Here is a 16,068-nt window from a genome sequence, read left to right as displayed (position 1 = left end):
TAAAACAAATATTTCTCTGTTATTTCTCCTCTATATGTATCAGAACTTGAAGAATCGAGACAGAAGTGCCCTCCTTTCTGGTACAAGTTTGCCAACACCTTCCTCATCTGGGACTGTTGTCCGAAGTGGCTGAGGATCAAGAAAATAGTCAATATGATCGTGATGGACCCGTTTGTAGACCTAGCTATCACCATATGTATTGTTATGAACACAGTGTTCATGGCTATGGAGCATTACCCAATGTCTGGGGAGTTCAACACCATGCTTTATGTGGGAAACCTGGTACGCAGTCACATGTCATTTGTTTTTGCCATATCACTTTAAAATTGGCCATTTTAAGCACATGACATGTTAATTACTGTTGTCGCTATTCTTGTATGTTGTTTTACTCAGGTGTTCACAGGTATCTTCACAGCTGAGATGTGTTTCAAGATTATTGCTTTGGATCCATACATTTATTTTCAGGAAGGCTGGAATATATTTGATGGTATCATTGTCAGTTTGAGCTTGATGGAGCTTGGCTTGGCCAACGTGTCTGGAATGTCTGTCCTCAGATCATTCCGATTGGTAAGAGCATCGACACTCCAGCACAGCATCCAAAATGCTGCGTGTTCAGTCAATAATCACTGGTATAAAAGTTGACTGTCAACATATTGGAATAGAAATTAATACTAATCCCATTCTTCTCTTTGTATGCAGCTGAGAGTATTCAAACTGGCCAAGTCTTGGCCCACACTGAACATGCTGATCAAGATCATTGGTAACTCAGTGGGGGCTCTGGGTAATCTCACCCTCGTACTGGCCATCATTGTCTTCATCTTCGCCGTGGTGGGCATGCAGCTTTTTGGGAAGAGCTACAGAGACTGTGTGTGTAAGATCTCAACAGACTGCACACTGCCCCGGTGGCACATGCATGACTTCTTCCACTCCTTCCTGATTGTGTTCCGGGTGCTGTGTGGGGAGTGGATCGAGACCATGTGGGACTGTATGGAGGTGGCTGATCAGAGCATGTGTCTCATCGTCTTCCTGATGGTCATGGTCATCGGGAACCTAGTGGTACGTTTTCAGCTCTACTGTATCTCCGTATGACTGTTAAGAACACTGTTAATCCACCGTAAATCAATTACAGTAACTTTAAACCATCAGTTGTGCGTGTGTTTGTGTGCGTGTGTGTGTGTGTGGTAGGTCCTGAATCTGTTCCTGGCCTTGCTGCTGAGCTCGTTCAGTGCTGATAACCTGGCGGCCACGGATGATGACAGCGAGATGAACAATCTGACGGTGGCCATAGGCCGCATCCACCAGGGCATCGCCTTCGTCAAGGCCTTGGTGCGCCGCTCTTTCCAAAGCATCTGTCTGAGGAAGAAGAAGAGGAGCCTGAACGAGGACAAGACCCTGGATGACCTCCACAAAACCATGGGGACCAACTGGAACTCCAACCACACCACTGTGGAGATCATGAAAGACCCCGATTACATAAAGGGTGGCAATGGCGCCACCAGTGGGTTGGGAGTGGGGGTGGGCAGCAATGCAGCAGGGAAGTACATAATGAATGACAACACTGACTATATGCCGTTCATCCACAACGCCAGCCTGACCGTCACGGTGCCCATCGCTGTGGGAGAGTCGGACCTCAACACTGAGGACTTCAGCAGTGATTCCTCGGACATAGAGGAAAGCAAAGAGGTGAGCATGATTCTATGTGGAACAATGTGGAAGTAGTTCACAGTCTCAGATTCTTGTACATAGTTTGAAATCAAGTGATGATCTAGGTTAAGGATTTGAAAAATGGACAGCGACGTTATGAGCTTTAAAAAAAGGACCGTGATGTTATGCAAATCTGCTTGTTTGCTGTTGTTTGTACACATTATTTAAAACATTTACATTAGAATGACTCATTAGAGATTATTGCACTGATGTAGTATCTGAAAATCAGAGGAGGCTGGTGGGGGGAACTATAGGAGGACGGACACATTGGAATGTCAAAAATGGAAAGGAGTCAAACATGTGGTTTCCATTCAATACCATTCCATTCATTCCATTACAGCCATTACAATGAGCCCATCCTCCTATGGCTCCTCCCACCAGCCTCCTCTGCTGCAAATTGTGACAGCCATAGCCAGGTGATGGTCAAATGTAATCATAGTGTGCTTGTTTGGCACATTAGAGCTTATAAAGAGGGGATTGCTGGCCTGCCACCCACTGTTCACTCACTGGCGTGTTAATCAATTGTCGGTTAGGGAGGTAGAAGAGCTGCAGTGACTCATATGTACCAGGGAGCTAACATAAACACTCTCAGGGCTGTATTTTAACAAACCTAACGCAATGGTGAATCTTTGCGCTGGCGGTATAGGTTTGGGGGCGTGTCAGAAATATTTTGGGCTGTTTTCACAGCCGGAATTAGTAGCAGCTAGCGGTGGCGCGAAAGGGTTGGGTTTTGATGAAAAAACAAGTTGTAGATATGTCAAGGCTTGAACCCTAACTGGCCAATCAGAATGTGCTCCATGGCTAAATATGTGGTTACTTCAGGATGTGTTTTTATGGTCTTTTATGTATTGCGTTGTCATCAACTCCAATTCCATTGTTAGTCCGCTATTGCCTAATTTGTTAAATACCCTACGGAAACAACATAACAAAATGTCTGTAGGCCTATCCCATCTTTGCTACGTGTTTGCAGTCCACATTGTAAGAAGCCTAATTACATGGCTTCAACATGGAAATATATTATTCAATTGCATTATGTCGGCCATGTCTGAGCCATGGAATTACCAAAAGTTGTCAAGAAACAATATTAAATTCACTATTGATAAGGCTTCAAAAGAGAGTCAATAATTCTATCAAATTCTAATCAAGACAAAACAACAACTTGTTTTAAATACTGTAGGTTATGTCTAAATACTGTAGGTTATGTCTAAATACAGTAGGTTATGTCTAAATACAGTAGGTTATGTCTAAATACAGTAGGTTATGTCTAAATACTGTAGGTTATGTCTAAATACAGTAGGTTATGTCTAAATACAGTAGGTTGTCTAAATACAGTAGGTTGTCTAAATACAGTAGGTTATGTATAAATACAGTAGGTTATGTCTAAATACTGTAGGTTATGTCTAAATACTGTAGGTTATGTCTAAATACAGTAGGTTGTCTAAATACAGTAGGTTATGTCTAAATACTGTAGGTTATGTCTAAATACTGTAGGTTATGTCTAAATACAGTAGGTTATGTCTAAATACAGTAGGTTATGTCTAAATACAGTAGGTTGTCTAAATACAGTAGGTTATGTCTAAATACTGTAGGTTATGTCTAAATACTGTAGGTTATGTCTAAATACTGTAGGTTATGTCTAAATACAGTAGGTTATGTCTAAATACAGTAGGTTATGTCTAAATACTGTAGGTTATGTCTAAATACAGTTACAGGCACCATCATTTCTCCCCGTGTGCATATAATATTAAGGCAACTCAGACAATGGAGGCTTTTACGCACATCCAACTTTCCACAGAATCTGGACAAAGAACCAATATTAAGAGAATGTCCACTGAATGTTATGCTGCTCCCAAATATAATGCTTTATAAACATTCACACTTCTCCAGAAATAGCAGACGGCTCCTAAATTGCATTGCATGTGAGCTGGACGTTCACCATAAAGCCAGGATGGTGAATTCAAAATTGTTATTTGTTGCATGCGCCAAATTCGTTTTTTTATAAAATTAAACAAAAAACAAGATGTCCATTTTTTTTTCAAGCAACAACAATAGTTGTAAATAGCTTGGGGTCAGAAGCGTGATATCATAAAATCAACAGGATAAAAAAAGACAATGGATTGCTGTTGAACCAGCCTTCGCTATAGCCTACACTCTTAGAAAAAAGGTTTCCAAAAGAGTTTTCGGTTGTCCCCATAGGAGAACCTGTTTTGATTCCAGGTAGAACCCTTTTTGGGTTCCATGTAGAACCCTCTGTGGAAAGGGATGCATATGGAACCCAAAAGGGTTCTACCTGGAACCAAAAGGGTTCTTTCTGGAACCAAAAAGGGTCCTTCAAAGGGTTCTTCTATGGGGACAGCCGAAGAACTCTTTTAGGTTCTAAATATCACTTTTTTTTCTAAGAATGTATAGGCCTAGGTTAAGGGTAGCCTATTGAGGGCTTGGTTTTTAATCATATGAAATGGAAAACAAGCAATTGTTATAGGAAAATAAATACAAGGGTCACCAGCGTTATCTGATCTCTCGTTGCATGATGGGCATATGGCCCAAAACGGGAGCTGGCTATAATATTGTAGGCCTACACAATACATAGATAAAAAGGTGATGTCCGCTCACTGTTTTACTGCTCCCAAACGTGATCTTTTAATAATAAAGCTTTGATGATGAAGGTGTATTTCAAAGCCGTCTCACGAGCCAAACCCTTTAGAGATAGGTTGTGTTTCCATGCCATTACCAACCGCATTAACGGTAAGACCTGGTTTCTTCTGGTCTTAAATCTCTCGATATGCGCTGCATGAAATGATCACTTTTTATCCTGGGGACATAAACACTTAGTCCCTCCAAGACCCTTATCACAGTTCTAGATCATTTACAGTATTGATGTCAAAGACAGACATGTGAGTAGAGGTCATTTCGCAGATCTGCCTAACAGAGGGGTCTCTTAGGCTTGGGCCATTAGTGATTACTTTGACATGTTCCTGTAAGACTCCGATGTCTCTACGGCTTTTGGTTTTATGTTCTGGCAGAATGGAGCCAGACAAATAGAATATGAATGATGGATGAAGACCGATTCAGATATTGGCTGTGGTGTGGTCCTCTGCGGATACATTCACTGTTTCAGATAAGTAGAATGTTCCATTGCCGTGGTCATGCTGGTGCACTTAACCCACGCTACATGGCAAGCCAAGTATGAGCATGTGACATTATGGATCCTTATACAACAACCCTTTAATGAGGAGAGGCCACAGAGACAAGAGAATCCTCGTCTTCAGATGACATTATGTGCCATTTAAATCGGAAACATTCTGCAGCTACATCCACCTCTTTAGGGAGCTTTATTGCATTGAGTTGTAAAAAAGGCCCATTTCAGCTCTCCCTCTCCCCCAGAACATGGTGCAAACTGAGTGTCAATTAGTATCTATGGTAACATTGCAGTCAGACAATCATAAAATGTCACTGTGTTACAGTTTTATTTTGCTGATGTTGTTGTACTGTGCTGTTTGTGTTGTTATGGTACTGTAATTACTATTTCTCATTTAACAATAATGACTGTTGGAAATTTGGTGAGATTGTATTTCCTTCACTTGTAAATGTACTTTTTGAGATGTTAATATGTGACTAACTTGCTTTGCTTCCATACAAGGTAGCATGTGGCACAGTAACTTACCACACTTAACCCCATTTGTTATTGCAGCTGTTTCACAGACGCTCTCAAGGTTTTCAATGAGAGGAGACTTGTAAGACCACTTTATTGTACATAACACTAACCATGGAGATTGCCTATTCCATTTACCAACAAAGAACAACCTTTTTATTAGATTGATCATCTATGTTTGTTTCTGCTTGATCATACTTTACTCCCTACTTCATTTTTATATACGTTCAGCAGCCGTTCTGATGCTGCCAACCCTGATTATTTTATGGCTTCTTTGCAATGCTTTCTTTTTTTTAAATGAATGAGCAAAACCACCATTTTCATCCACAGCTCAACCCATGATTATTATTAGTTTTGTCCCTTTAGTTTGGTTTAGTTTTTGGGGGTGGATTTTTCAGCAGCCAGAGATCACCTGGAACTTGACAAATTTGACTTATATGCTGTAGAGTAATGGATTTTGACGGTCAAAATTTATTGGAGGAATGGTTCACAGCCTGGACATTTACTATGGCATTTTCATTTGGCAAATATGATCCATAATGGAATGATGAAAGCAGGTGATTACAAATGCTGTTTTTTAAGAGGACCATCCTTATTTCAATCAGCTGGGTTTCCAAAAATGAATGTTGTTGCTAGTAGGCATACTCGTTATTAATGATAGTGCAGGTAAGAATACAGAACATATTACACTCAGGGGAAAAAAGAGTTACAAAAGGGTTATTTGGCTGTCCCCATAGGAGAACCCTTTTTGGTTCCAGGTATACCAAAAGGGTTCTACCTGGAACCAAAAAGGGTTCTTCAACGGCTTTTCCTATGAGGACAGCTGAAGAACCCTTTTAGGTTCTAGATAGCATTTTTCAAAGCGAGTACTTACTGTATATAGTAACGACTAATTCTATTTGACTTCGGTACCTGAATAAGTTCAAGTCCAAAAGAGGTGCAACTTCTTGAGCTACTAACAGATAGTAGAGTACACTGTATGTGGAAATGAGAAGATATCGTAGTGCCTACAATAGTACCTAAATTGAAGGTCAAACATCTGTGTGATTGCGGTAGCTTAGTCAAACGGAGTATTCCCAGCGCATATTTCATCGTAGCATGCTTACATCATTCACCATTCTGCATTAGCTGGGTCCCATGACAGCTCAGTGCTACTGTACTCCCCAGAAAGGCATTAACGCAAGGCTGCTCTCAGTTCAAGGCTGTTGGAAGACACACCTAGTAGAAAGATACAAAGTGCTGGAGGAGAGATGTTGAATAAGCTTAATTATTGGAAAAACTGGCACATCTTTGAATATTGTCAACAGTATTAGATGCTTGACATCATTGCATGGGGAGGCTGCTATTCCTTGTAATCCAGCACACCTCTCCTAAAAGCAGCTTTCCAAATCAAATTTTATTGGTCACATCCAGATGGTTAGCAGATGTTAGTCCTCTAGATCTTACACTGTATTTGGAAGTGTTCTAAGCGCTGAGTCTTCTATTCTATTTTCTATTAATTGTTTCCCCAGTATGATCACATTACTCTCTCAAGTTATCTTGTCTCGGGTGTTTAATGCGTGATCAGGTGGTTCTAATCTGACACTAGCTTGGAATGCGGACTCCTTAATGCCTGTCTTGGTTAAAGTGCACAACACTGTTATATCTGCTGTTAAGCTAATGCAGGCTACCCTCTTCTTGAAATGACTAAGGCTTGTCTACTGCTTAGCAACTGGACATATGTGTTTTCATGTCAATGAGGAAAATGTGAAGGGGAAAAGACCAGTTTGTTTGGGTCAAAAAGTCCTGGACATGAAAATACTGGAGCACACATGTTCTATAATTTAGATCACAGGCTTGGTTCAAACATACACTTTTAGAGAACGCATGCCATATGACTAAAGTGAAATCATTTTTACCTACAGCCTTTATTAAGATACAAAAATATATTTCAACAGCGCTTATGCATGTGTTAGCATGCAATTTGACTTTCCAAACTATTACGTGTCTCATCTTCAAAGTCTGTAGGTAATTTTGATTGATTCTGCATGAAATGATATACAACTCTAGACAAAGAGACAGACCCTGTGAGCTTACATATGGCAGTACCCTTGCATCACTGGGTGACCCATTGTAATGAGGCTCAGTATGTCAGCTCCCGGGCAGATGCTAGTGTCCCAGGCCCTGTCATGGGTGTGCTGTGCTAATGTTGCTCTGGCTTGGCTCCCCTTGCAGCAGCTATCTGAAGACCATCCGCTGAGCTCCTCAGAGGGCAGTACAGTGGACATTAGGCCCCCAGGAGAGGGAGAGGGCTCGGTGGACATGGAGCCTGAGGAGTCCATGGAACCTGAAGGCTGCTTCACTGATGGTGAGAGATACAACAGTCTAGGTCTCAGGATGTGGGTATCGTCTTTTGCGAACAGCTTCAGGCATAACAAGCTGGAATCCAGAAATAGAATGGATAAGATCAGAAACTAGAAACACAAGACACACATTTTTGGGAAAATAAGTTGAATTGTAACATCTGTTCCAATGAGCCTACATGTTGTCTGCTTTCAGGATGTGTCCGCAGATTCCAATGCTGCCAAGTGAACGTTGATGAGGCCAAGTGGAAGATGTGGTGGACGTTGAGAAAAACTTGTTTTAGGATAGTGGAGCACAACTGGTTTGAGAGCTTTATCATCTTCATGATCCTGCTCAGCAGTGGAGCGCTGGTAAGTATGGAAGTAATGATTCGGGGAAGGATCTGAGAGTATGACAGAGGGGGCTGGCAAATTATTATTTTAAAAATTGTATTTCACCTTTATTTAACCAGGTAGGCTAGTTGAGAACAAGTTCTCATTTGCAACTGCGACCTGGCCAAGATAAAGCAAATCAGTTCAACACATACAACAACATAGAGTTACACATGGAATAAACAAACATACAATCAATAATACAGTAGCAAAATCTATATACAGCATGTGCAAATGAGGTAGGATAAGAGAGGTAAGGCAATAAATAGGCCATGGTGGCAAAGTAATTATAATATAGCAAATAAACACTGGAATGGTAGGATGTGCAGGGGATGAATGTGCAAGTTGAGATACTTGGGTGCAAAGGAGCAAGATAAATAAATACATACAGTATGGGGATGAGGTGGATTGGATGGGCTATTTACAGATGAGCTATGTACAGGTGCAGTGATCTGTGAGCTGCTCTGACAGCAGCTCACAGCAAATTCCGCAAATGACAGCAAATTCTCCTCCATTGTCTGACCCTTATGAGAAACTACAAAGGAGTAGAAATGCAGTACCACATGCAGCTGCTCTGTTGTTCAACGGGCTCAGTATTGTGTAATTGACAATTCTGTGATCCCTTGACACAGAAATAACTGGCAACAGATCGGATGAGGCAGCAGCTACTACTCCAGTGTGTGAGATTACTGTGGTGTATAGGACGGGATTATCTGATTTGAGTGTGTTTACATCAAGGCATTTGAGGACATCTACATCGAGAAGAGGAAGACTATTAAGACTGTGTTGGAGTTTGCAGACAAAGTCTTCACCTACATCTTCATCCTGGAGATGTTGCTGAAGTGGGTGGCCTATGGATTCGCCAAATACTTCACCAACGCTTGGTGCTGGCTGGACTTCCTCATTGTCGACGTAGGTCTTCTTTTGAAACGACCTTTTCACTTGCACAAAATATATGTAGTCTGGCAATGTTCACAATTAGCTTGTTTTGAGACATTGCCTTGACGTTTCAATGTAGAAATGCTACTGCCGTGTAGCTAAGGCGATGGAGTGACCTATTTCCTGGTTTAAAACATATGTTTGAGGCCCAGGAGAAAGCCTGTGCCAGCCAGTCCTTCGTCTCTTCTCATGGCGTCATTGTGTTTACAGGTGTCTCTTGTCAGCCTTGTGGCCAACGCCCTGGGCTACGCTGAGCTGAGTGCCATCAAGTCCCTGAGGACTCTACGAGCACTGAGGCCCCTGAGAGCGCTGTCCCGCTTCGAGGGCATGAGGGTAAGAGTCATCAGACCAGAGCCCTGTCCTGTTGCTTCACCGTGCATACCATCACAGCCTTTTACCAGCGTGACATCAGCGCCCTGCATGGGCACAGAGCTCTGTAGTCAAACTCAGGTCCACTGCAACCCAACAGCTGGAGAATGTAAAGTTCACTCACTCCATGCATGTATATTTAGAGTTACCTTTCCTCTCCTATTCCTCCTTTTCCAGCTATATGTGTTTTCAGCAGGGTTGGGGTCAATTCCATTTGAATTCCAGTCAATTTTGAAAGTTAACCAAACTCCAATTCCAAATTTGTCTCATTTAAAAAGCATTGAAGAGAATTGGAATTTCAGTGTACTTACTGATTGACTGGAATCGACCCCAACCCTAGTTTTCAGGATGAGAGTTTCCGTCAGTCCCACTGGCAGGCCATGTGCACTCATCAGAAGATGTCAGCGTTATTGAAAATGAATCAATAAGACGCGGAAAACGCATTCACTTTACTTAAACAAAATGTAAACAAACTGAAGTCTTGGAGGCTACTGCACTTAAAAATGTATGGTACTCTCACTGGAATGTATATTTTACGGTGCAATACAAGCTCTAGCCAGGGGTTTGGATGCTTATGTCATATGTGCAGGATGGGTGTCGACTGCTATAATCAATGTAGCTCTTATCGATCAGATTCTTGCATGTTGTGGTTGGCTAGATTTCCGCCAGTACTGTGACGACGGTCTCTCCTCACGTGGTTGTCACTGAATTCTCCCATCTGTATGACTGACTTCTCATTGCTTCACTGGCTCGATATTGATGTTCTCTGAAACGGTACTGTGTTTGTATGTTACTTGCTGCGGGGGACTGCCTTTAATGTGAACACTATTTATGTGTTTGTATTTTTATTTACAGTAAACAAATTATGTGACTTCATCCTGCCTCTACAAGGTTTTTTCTGTTTCGTTTTTTTCTCACTGTAGCCTAAATGTAATACACTAAAACATAAACATAGCCTGCAGTATCTCCTTTACAGATACATTCCCCCTCTTCTCCGTATTCTTTCCTTTGCGTCTCACCTTGCTGTTGTCATTGTTGTTAATAAGCTGTGGTGTTAGTGATTCTTGTGTTGAGTTTTGACTGATGTGTACACTGCCATTTAAACACTTTACTCATGTGTTTTCCTATTTTCACCATCACCAAAGTCAACAAGTGGCCCACAGTATTTCTTGTCAGTTCTGAAAATGATCATCATTACTCAATGAGATATCGTCTATGCTCCTATATCTGAGACTGAGGCCGTGTGTGAATCCTTACAGGTGGTGGTCAACGCTCTGCTCGGAGCCATCCCCTCCATCTTCAATGTGCTGCTGGTCTGCCTCATCTTCTGGCTCATCTTCAGTATCATGGGCGTCAACCTGTTTGCGGGGAAATACTACCATTGTGTCAACATCACCACACAGGAGCGCTTCAAAGTCAGAGACGTAGCTAACAAGACAGAATGTTTGGCTTTGGAAGGTGCCTACTGGAAGAATGTGAAGATCAACTTTGATAATGTGGGAGCAGGCTATCTGGCACTGTTACAAGTGGTGAGCTGCTCTCTCTCATATCACCAGAAATATGTTATTGACAGAGAGGGGACCTATGTCAAAGGTTTTGTACCAATTCCGTGTGGGCAGATGAGTTGTGTGAGGACGATGTCCTTCTGAACTAGTGTCTTCACTACTAAGTAATAACATTTTCCTTACTTTCTCTGAGGCTACATTCAAAGGCTGGATGGACATCATGTATGCAGCTGTGGACTCTCGCAATGTAAGTATTTTCAGGAATACCTTTCACAAGGTATTTCAGACTAATGGCTGATTGTGTTTGTACATTTTCAATGTATATATCATAGTGTTGTTGTTTGTATGATGTTGTTAATTAAGCGACAATACCTGAGAAGTTGGTGTTTGGATGATATATTGGCACGGGTGTTGTTAGGCATGGGATGAAGTCGTGTGTCGGCAAACCGTCCCAAATCGCTTAATTTCGAATCTCATAGCAAAGGTTCTGAATACTTATGTAAAAAAGGTATTTCTGTTTTTTATTTTTAATAAACTTGCAAAGATTTCTAAAAACCTGTTTTCACTTTGTCATTATGGGGTATTGTGTGTAGATTAATGAGGATTTGTTTTATTTAATACATTTTAGAAGAAGGCTGTAACATAACAAAATGTGGAAAATGTAAAGTGGTCTGAATACTTTCTGAATGCACTGTATTTATTCATAAAAATGATACCAGCTGATTCATGATTTCGACTGGCTGAGAAACGCTGCCTGCCTGTCTGTCTCGTCCCGACTCCCAACACATTCATTACTATGGGAGAGCTGGAGATAGAATTTGAATATTGAAACAATGTTGCAAATGTCGGAGAGACAGACAACAAGGTTTATACAAATCTCTGCTGTTGAAAACGAAATGTTAGTCTAAAAGGAATGTGAGATAATGTCGAGATGCTTTTTATAGTGGAGATCAAGTTTATAAAGTTCCTGGCTGGGCTGATGGGACGGTGCAGTCAGATGGAACAGAGTAAATAGGCATTTTAACGTCATAGATTTAGCCAGTGGTAACTTGTGGAATAGACACTGGGTGGATTACGGTTTTAACCAATCAGCATTATGGATTAGACCCACCCGTTCTATAATGTATGGTAATACTATGCTATTCTATTACAGTTGGAAGATCAACCCGACTATGAAGTTAATCTGTACATGTATATGTACTTTGTGGTATTCATCATATTTGGATCCTTCTTTACACTCAACCTCTTCATTGGTGTCATTATAGACAACTTCAATCAGCAAAAGAAAAAGATAAGTATTTCATGTTGCAGTAATCAGGCAATGATACATGCACACATCTTCTCTGATTTAAGGTATTGATGATTTTCTCCCCTCAATAATGGACTAGAAATGTATAAGAGCTGCAGGAATTTAACTAGGTTTGTCCTGCCTCTTTACTTTGGAGGTCAAGACATCTTCATGACAGAGGAACAGAAGAAATACTACAATGCTATGAAGAAGCTTGGCTCAAAGAAACCCCAAAAGCCTATCCCTAGGCCAGCGGTAAGGTCATGCAGCCTGGTCTCAAAGCCATACGAAGTATATGATACGTATTTTTCTGCACCTCTAAGGCATATGGTATGTACTAATGGTCTAGTTACTTTAGACAGAAACTAAAGTTGGGAGGTTGGTGGATGTATACAATCTGGCAATCCAAAGGTTGCATGTTCGAGTTGCGTCAGGGACAAGTGTAGCATTTTAGCTTCCCCGTCCCCTAATCCTTTTCCTAAGCTTAGTCACATTTTTCTAACCTTTTACATTTTTCTCCTAATCTTTGTTGTTTTCGTTCTGGTAACCTTATACATAAATTATCCTAACATTTGTCGTTAGTTCTTCCAACTATCACGTTTCAGGTAAGACCCAAATGCAGACTGTGTTGAAGTAGCAGTGTTTATTACAGCAACAGGATAGGCAAACGACAGGTCAAGGCAGGCAGGGGTCAATAATCCAGAGTAGTGGCAAAGGCACAGGACGGCAGGCAGGGTCAGGGGCAGGCAGTGTGGTCAGGCAGGCGGGCTCAGAGACAGGACAGGCAAAGGTCAAAACCAGGAGAGTGAGAAAAAGCGAGACTGGGGAAAAGCAGGAGCTGAGACAAAACGCTGGTTGACTTGACAAAAAAGACGAATTGGCAACAGACAAACAAAGAACACAGGTATAAGTACCCAGGGGATAATGGGGAAGATGGGCGACACCTGGAGGGGGGTGGAGACAAGCACAAGGACAGGTGAAACAGATCAAGGCGTGACACCAACCACCAATGTAAATTCTCCCCGAAATGCTCCTTTGTTGTTACAATGCAACAAGTAAACCTGGTTTTCAGAGAAAGATGTATAATGCTATAAGTCCTCCAAGTGATTGATAAGTTCATTCAATTAGTATGCTATTGTACGACCGGGTAAGACGTATGATACTATACGTCCTATAATTTGTATGATATTGTACGACCACTATTCCATTAATTATGTAAGCTAACATAATATAATATATCATACCAATTGGAGGGAACAAATGAACACCAAATTCTAATCCTATGAACTGCCCTGAGAACAGGTTTGGTCATACCACTCTTTAACTTGTTCATTGTTTCGTGAACCTCTATGTCTACTTCCTGGTTTCTCAAAATGCTTCTTTCTTATGTTTCCTCCAGAACAAGTTTCAAGGATATGTCTTTGATTTCATTACAAAGCAAGCCTTCGACATTGTCATCATGATTCTTATATGCCTTAATATGGTCACCATGATGGTGGAGACAGACGACCAGACGGACGACATGGATGGAATTCTCTACAAGATCAACCTGGTGTTTATTGTCATGTTTACCGGAGAGTGTGTTCTGAAGATGTTCTCACTCCGCCAATACTACTTCACCATTGGGTGGAATGTATTTGACTTTATTGTTGTTATCCTGTCGATAATTGGTAAGATTTTTTCACCTATTTCCATAGTTGTAATACTGCAATTTGACAGTCTGCTTTGGGGATTATTATGTGTAATTATTCTCTGTCCTTTCAGGTATGTTTCTGTCTGAACTGATAGAGAAGTACTTTGTTTCACCAACCTTATTCCGAGTCATTCGACTGGCCCGGATTGGTCGCATCCTTCGCCTCATCAAGAGTGCCAAGGGAATCCGTACACTCTTGTTTGCTTTGATGATGTCACTTCCTGCCTTGTTCAATATTGGTCTCCTCCTCTTCTTAGTGATGTTTATCTATGCCATCTTTGGCATGTCGAACTTTGCATACGTCAGGAAGGAGTCTGGGATTGACGACATGTTCAACTTTGAGACATTTGGCAACAGCATGATTTGCCTGTTCCAGATCACCACGTCAGCTGGCTGGGACGGCCTGCTGGCACCCATCCTAAACAAGAGAGAGCCAGACTGTGACAGCCGTAAAGAGCACCCAGGCAGCAAGTACAAGGGGGGAGACTGTGGGAACCCCCTTGTAGCCATTATCTTCTTTGTGAGCTACATCATAATCTGTTTCCTCATTGTGGTCAACATGTACATTGCTGTCATCCTGGAGAACTTCAGTGTGGCCACTGAGGAGAGCGCTGAGCCCCTGAGCGAGGATGACTTTGAGATGTTCTACGAGGTCTGGGAGAAGTTTGATGCACGGGCCACCCAGTTCATGGAGTATGAGAAGCTGTCTGACTTCGCTGATGCCTTGGACCCCCCGCTACGCATTTCTAAGCCCAACAAGATCCAGTTGATCTACATGGATTTGCCCATGGTGAGTGGGGAGCGCATCCACTGCCTGGACATCCTGTTTGCCTTCACCAAACGTGTCCTGGGCGAGGGCGAAGGCTTGGACATCCTCCGGGGTCAAATGGAGGAGCGCTTTATGGCCTCCAACCCCTCCAAGGTGTCCTACGAACCCATCACCACCACGCTACGCCGCAAACAAGAAGACATGTCTGCCCTGGTAATTCAGAGAGCTTTCAGACGATATCTGCTCAGACGTATTGTTAAACGGGCCTCTGCCATGTACAAAGAGAAGATGCTCCTTGATAAAGAGGTTCTCGTCATAGACAAATTTAACGAGATCTCTACTTCAGACAGAACTGACATGACATCCTCCACAGCCTCTCCCCTATCATATGACAGTGTAACAAAACCAGAGAAAAACAAATATGAAAAAGACAAGAGAGAGAAGGAGGTGAAGAAGAAAAAGAAGTGAATGGATGTTGGGAAGATGCAACGTAGACGTTTCATTTCGTGACAAATTGTTTACAGCCTTTGAAGGTGACTAATGTGTCAAGTGGACCTTCTTCTTTGGTGTGGATATCTATGCCAAACTGACAATGCTTACTTGAGTCTAAATGTAAGGTTGGTGTCTAAAATGAGGTAGTGACTCATATTCTTAGGCTGTAGGGTGACCCATTGTTCAGATAAATATTTCCGTGGGGACAAAAACAAATAGCTGCCCGCCGACAGGTAGAAGAATTTGTTATGGGTGTTGTTCCGATCGGAAACATTTAGTTATGTTGTGCCCTGTAACTTCTCTTGCAGCCGGTACTACCAAGGCTGCATCCAGTGTCTTGCATTATAACTGCCATATGATTTACTAACTTATTTTTCATACAGAATCTTGTTTTTTAATCATAGGTTGATTGTGTGACTATATTTTTTGTAAACAGTTTTTTTTCTGCAAAAGAGGGGTTTCATTTATTGCTTTAAAGGTAGTCTTGTTCACTTTAAATGTTCATACGACTTGACTACTCATGGCGACCATTATTGCTGCAGTGCAGTTAGGGGGATTGCTGCAGTTCAATCTAAATGTAGACCTGCATGAAGGCACAAATGTTTTTCATACTCATGAATCGGCAACATTATTACATGTTTACTCACACTATTACAAATCAACAAGAAAACATTTCTCCAGAGCATACAGTCCAAAAACCATTACCACCAATTATTATCTACCATCAGTTTCAGAACAATAACATGGGCTATAATGCCTAACGCTATCTAGTAACACATACTTAGTTTTCCTGCTTTCATTCATCAGAATCTACAGTACAATACAGAATACATGAATCTTTACAGCTGGTTCACAGAGTTGATAGCCATAGTATTCATTATCCATCTCTTCTGTCCAGCTTGTACCTCAATGGCCTCAAAGACATGTCTATACTGTCTTGAGT

At 41.6% G+C, this 16,068-nt stretch overlaps 1 protein-coding gene across 1 annotated transcript in view; it reads left to right on the top strand.

The window, feature by feature from the left end:
• The window catches only part of LOC120064016 (sodium channel protein type 2 subunit alpha-like), a 31,344-nt gene extending 16,243 nt beyond the window's left edge, over positions 1 to 15,101 (top strand). Inside the window, exons 13-26 of the mRNA XM_039014326.1 lie at positions 44 to 282; positions 394 to 567; positions 700 to 1,056; positions 1,186 to 1,683; positions 7,571 to 7,703; positions 7,895 to 8,049; positions 8,809 to 8,982; positions 9,220 to 9,342; positions 10,638 to 10,907; positions 11,077 to 11,130; positions 12,037 to 12,174; positions 12,322 to 12,426; positions 13,571 to 13,841; positions 13,936 to 15,101. Of these exons, the coding sequence (XP_038870254.1) occupies positions 44 to 282; positions 394 to 567; positions 700 to 1,056; positions 1,186 to 1,683; positions 7,571 to 7,703; positions 7,895 to 8,049; positions 8,809 to 8,982; positions 9,220 to 9,342; positions 10,638 to 10,907; positions 11,077 to 11,130; positions 12,037 to 12,174; positions 12,322 to 12,426; positions 13,571 to 13,841; positions 13,936 to 15,101 (3,857 nt within the window). The remainder of the gene's footprint in view (positions 1 to 43; positions 283 to 393; positions 568 to 699; positions 1,057 to 1,185; positions 1,684 to 7,570; positions 7,704 to 7,894; positions 8,050 to 8,808; positions 8,983 to 9,219; positions 9,343 to 10,637; positions 10,908 to 11,076; positions 11,131 to 12,036; positions 12,175 to 12,321; positions 12,427 to 13,570; positions 13,842 to 13,935) is intronic.
• The last annotated feature ends 967 nt before the right edge of the window (positions 15,102 to 16,068 follow it).

The sequence above is a fragment of the Salvelinus namaycush genome, chromosome 19 (genome assembly GCF_016432855.1).
Source record: "Salvelinus namaycush isolate Seneca chromosome 19, SaNama_1.0, whole genome shotgun sequence".
NCBI classification, from domain to species: Eukaryota; Metazoa; Chordata; class Actinopteri; order Salmoniformes; family Salmonidae; genus Salvelinus; species Salvelinus namaycush.
The sequence above is the reverse complement of the archived record's forward strand: the minus strand, read 5'-3'. Positions and strand labels throughout refer to the sequence as shown.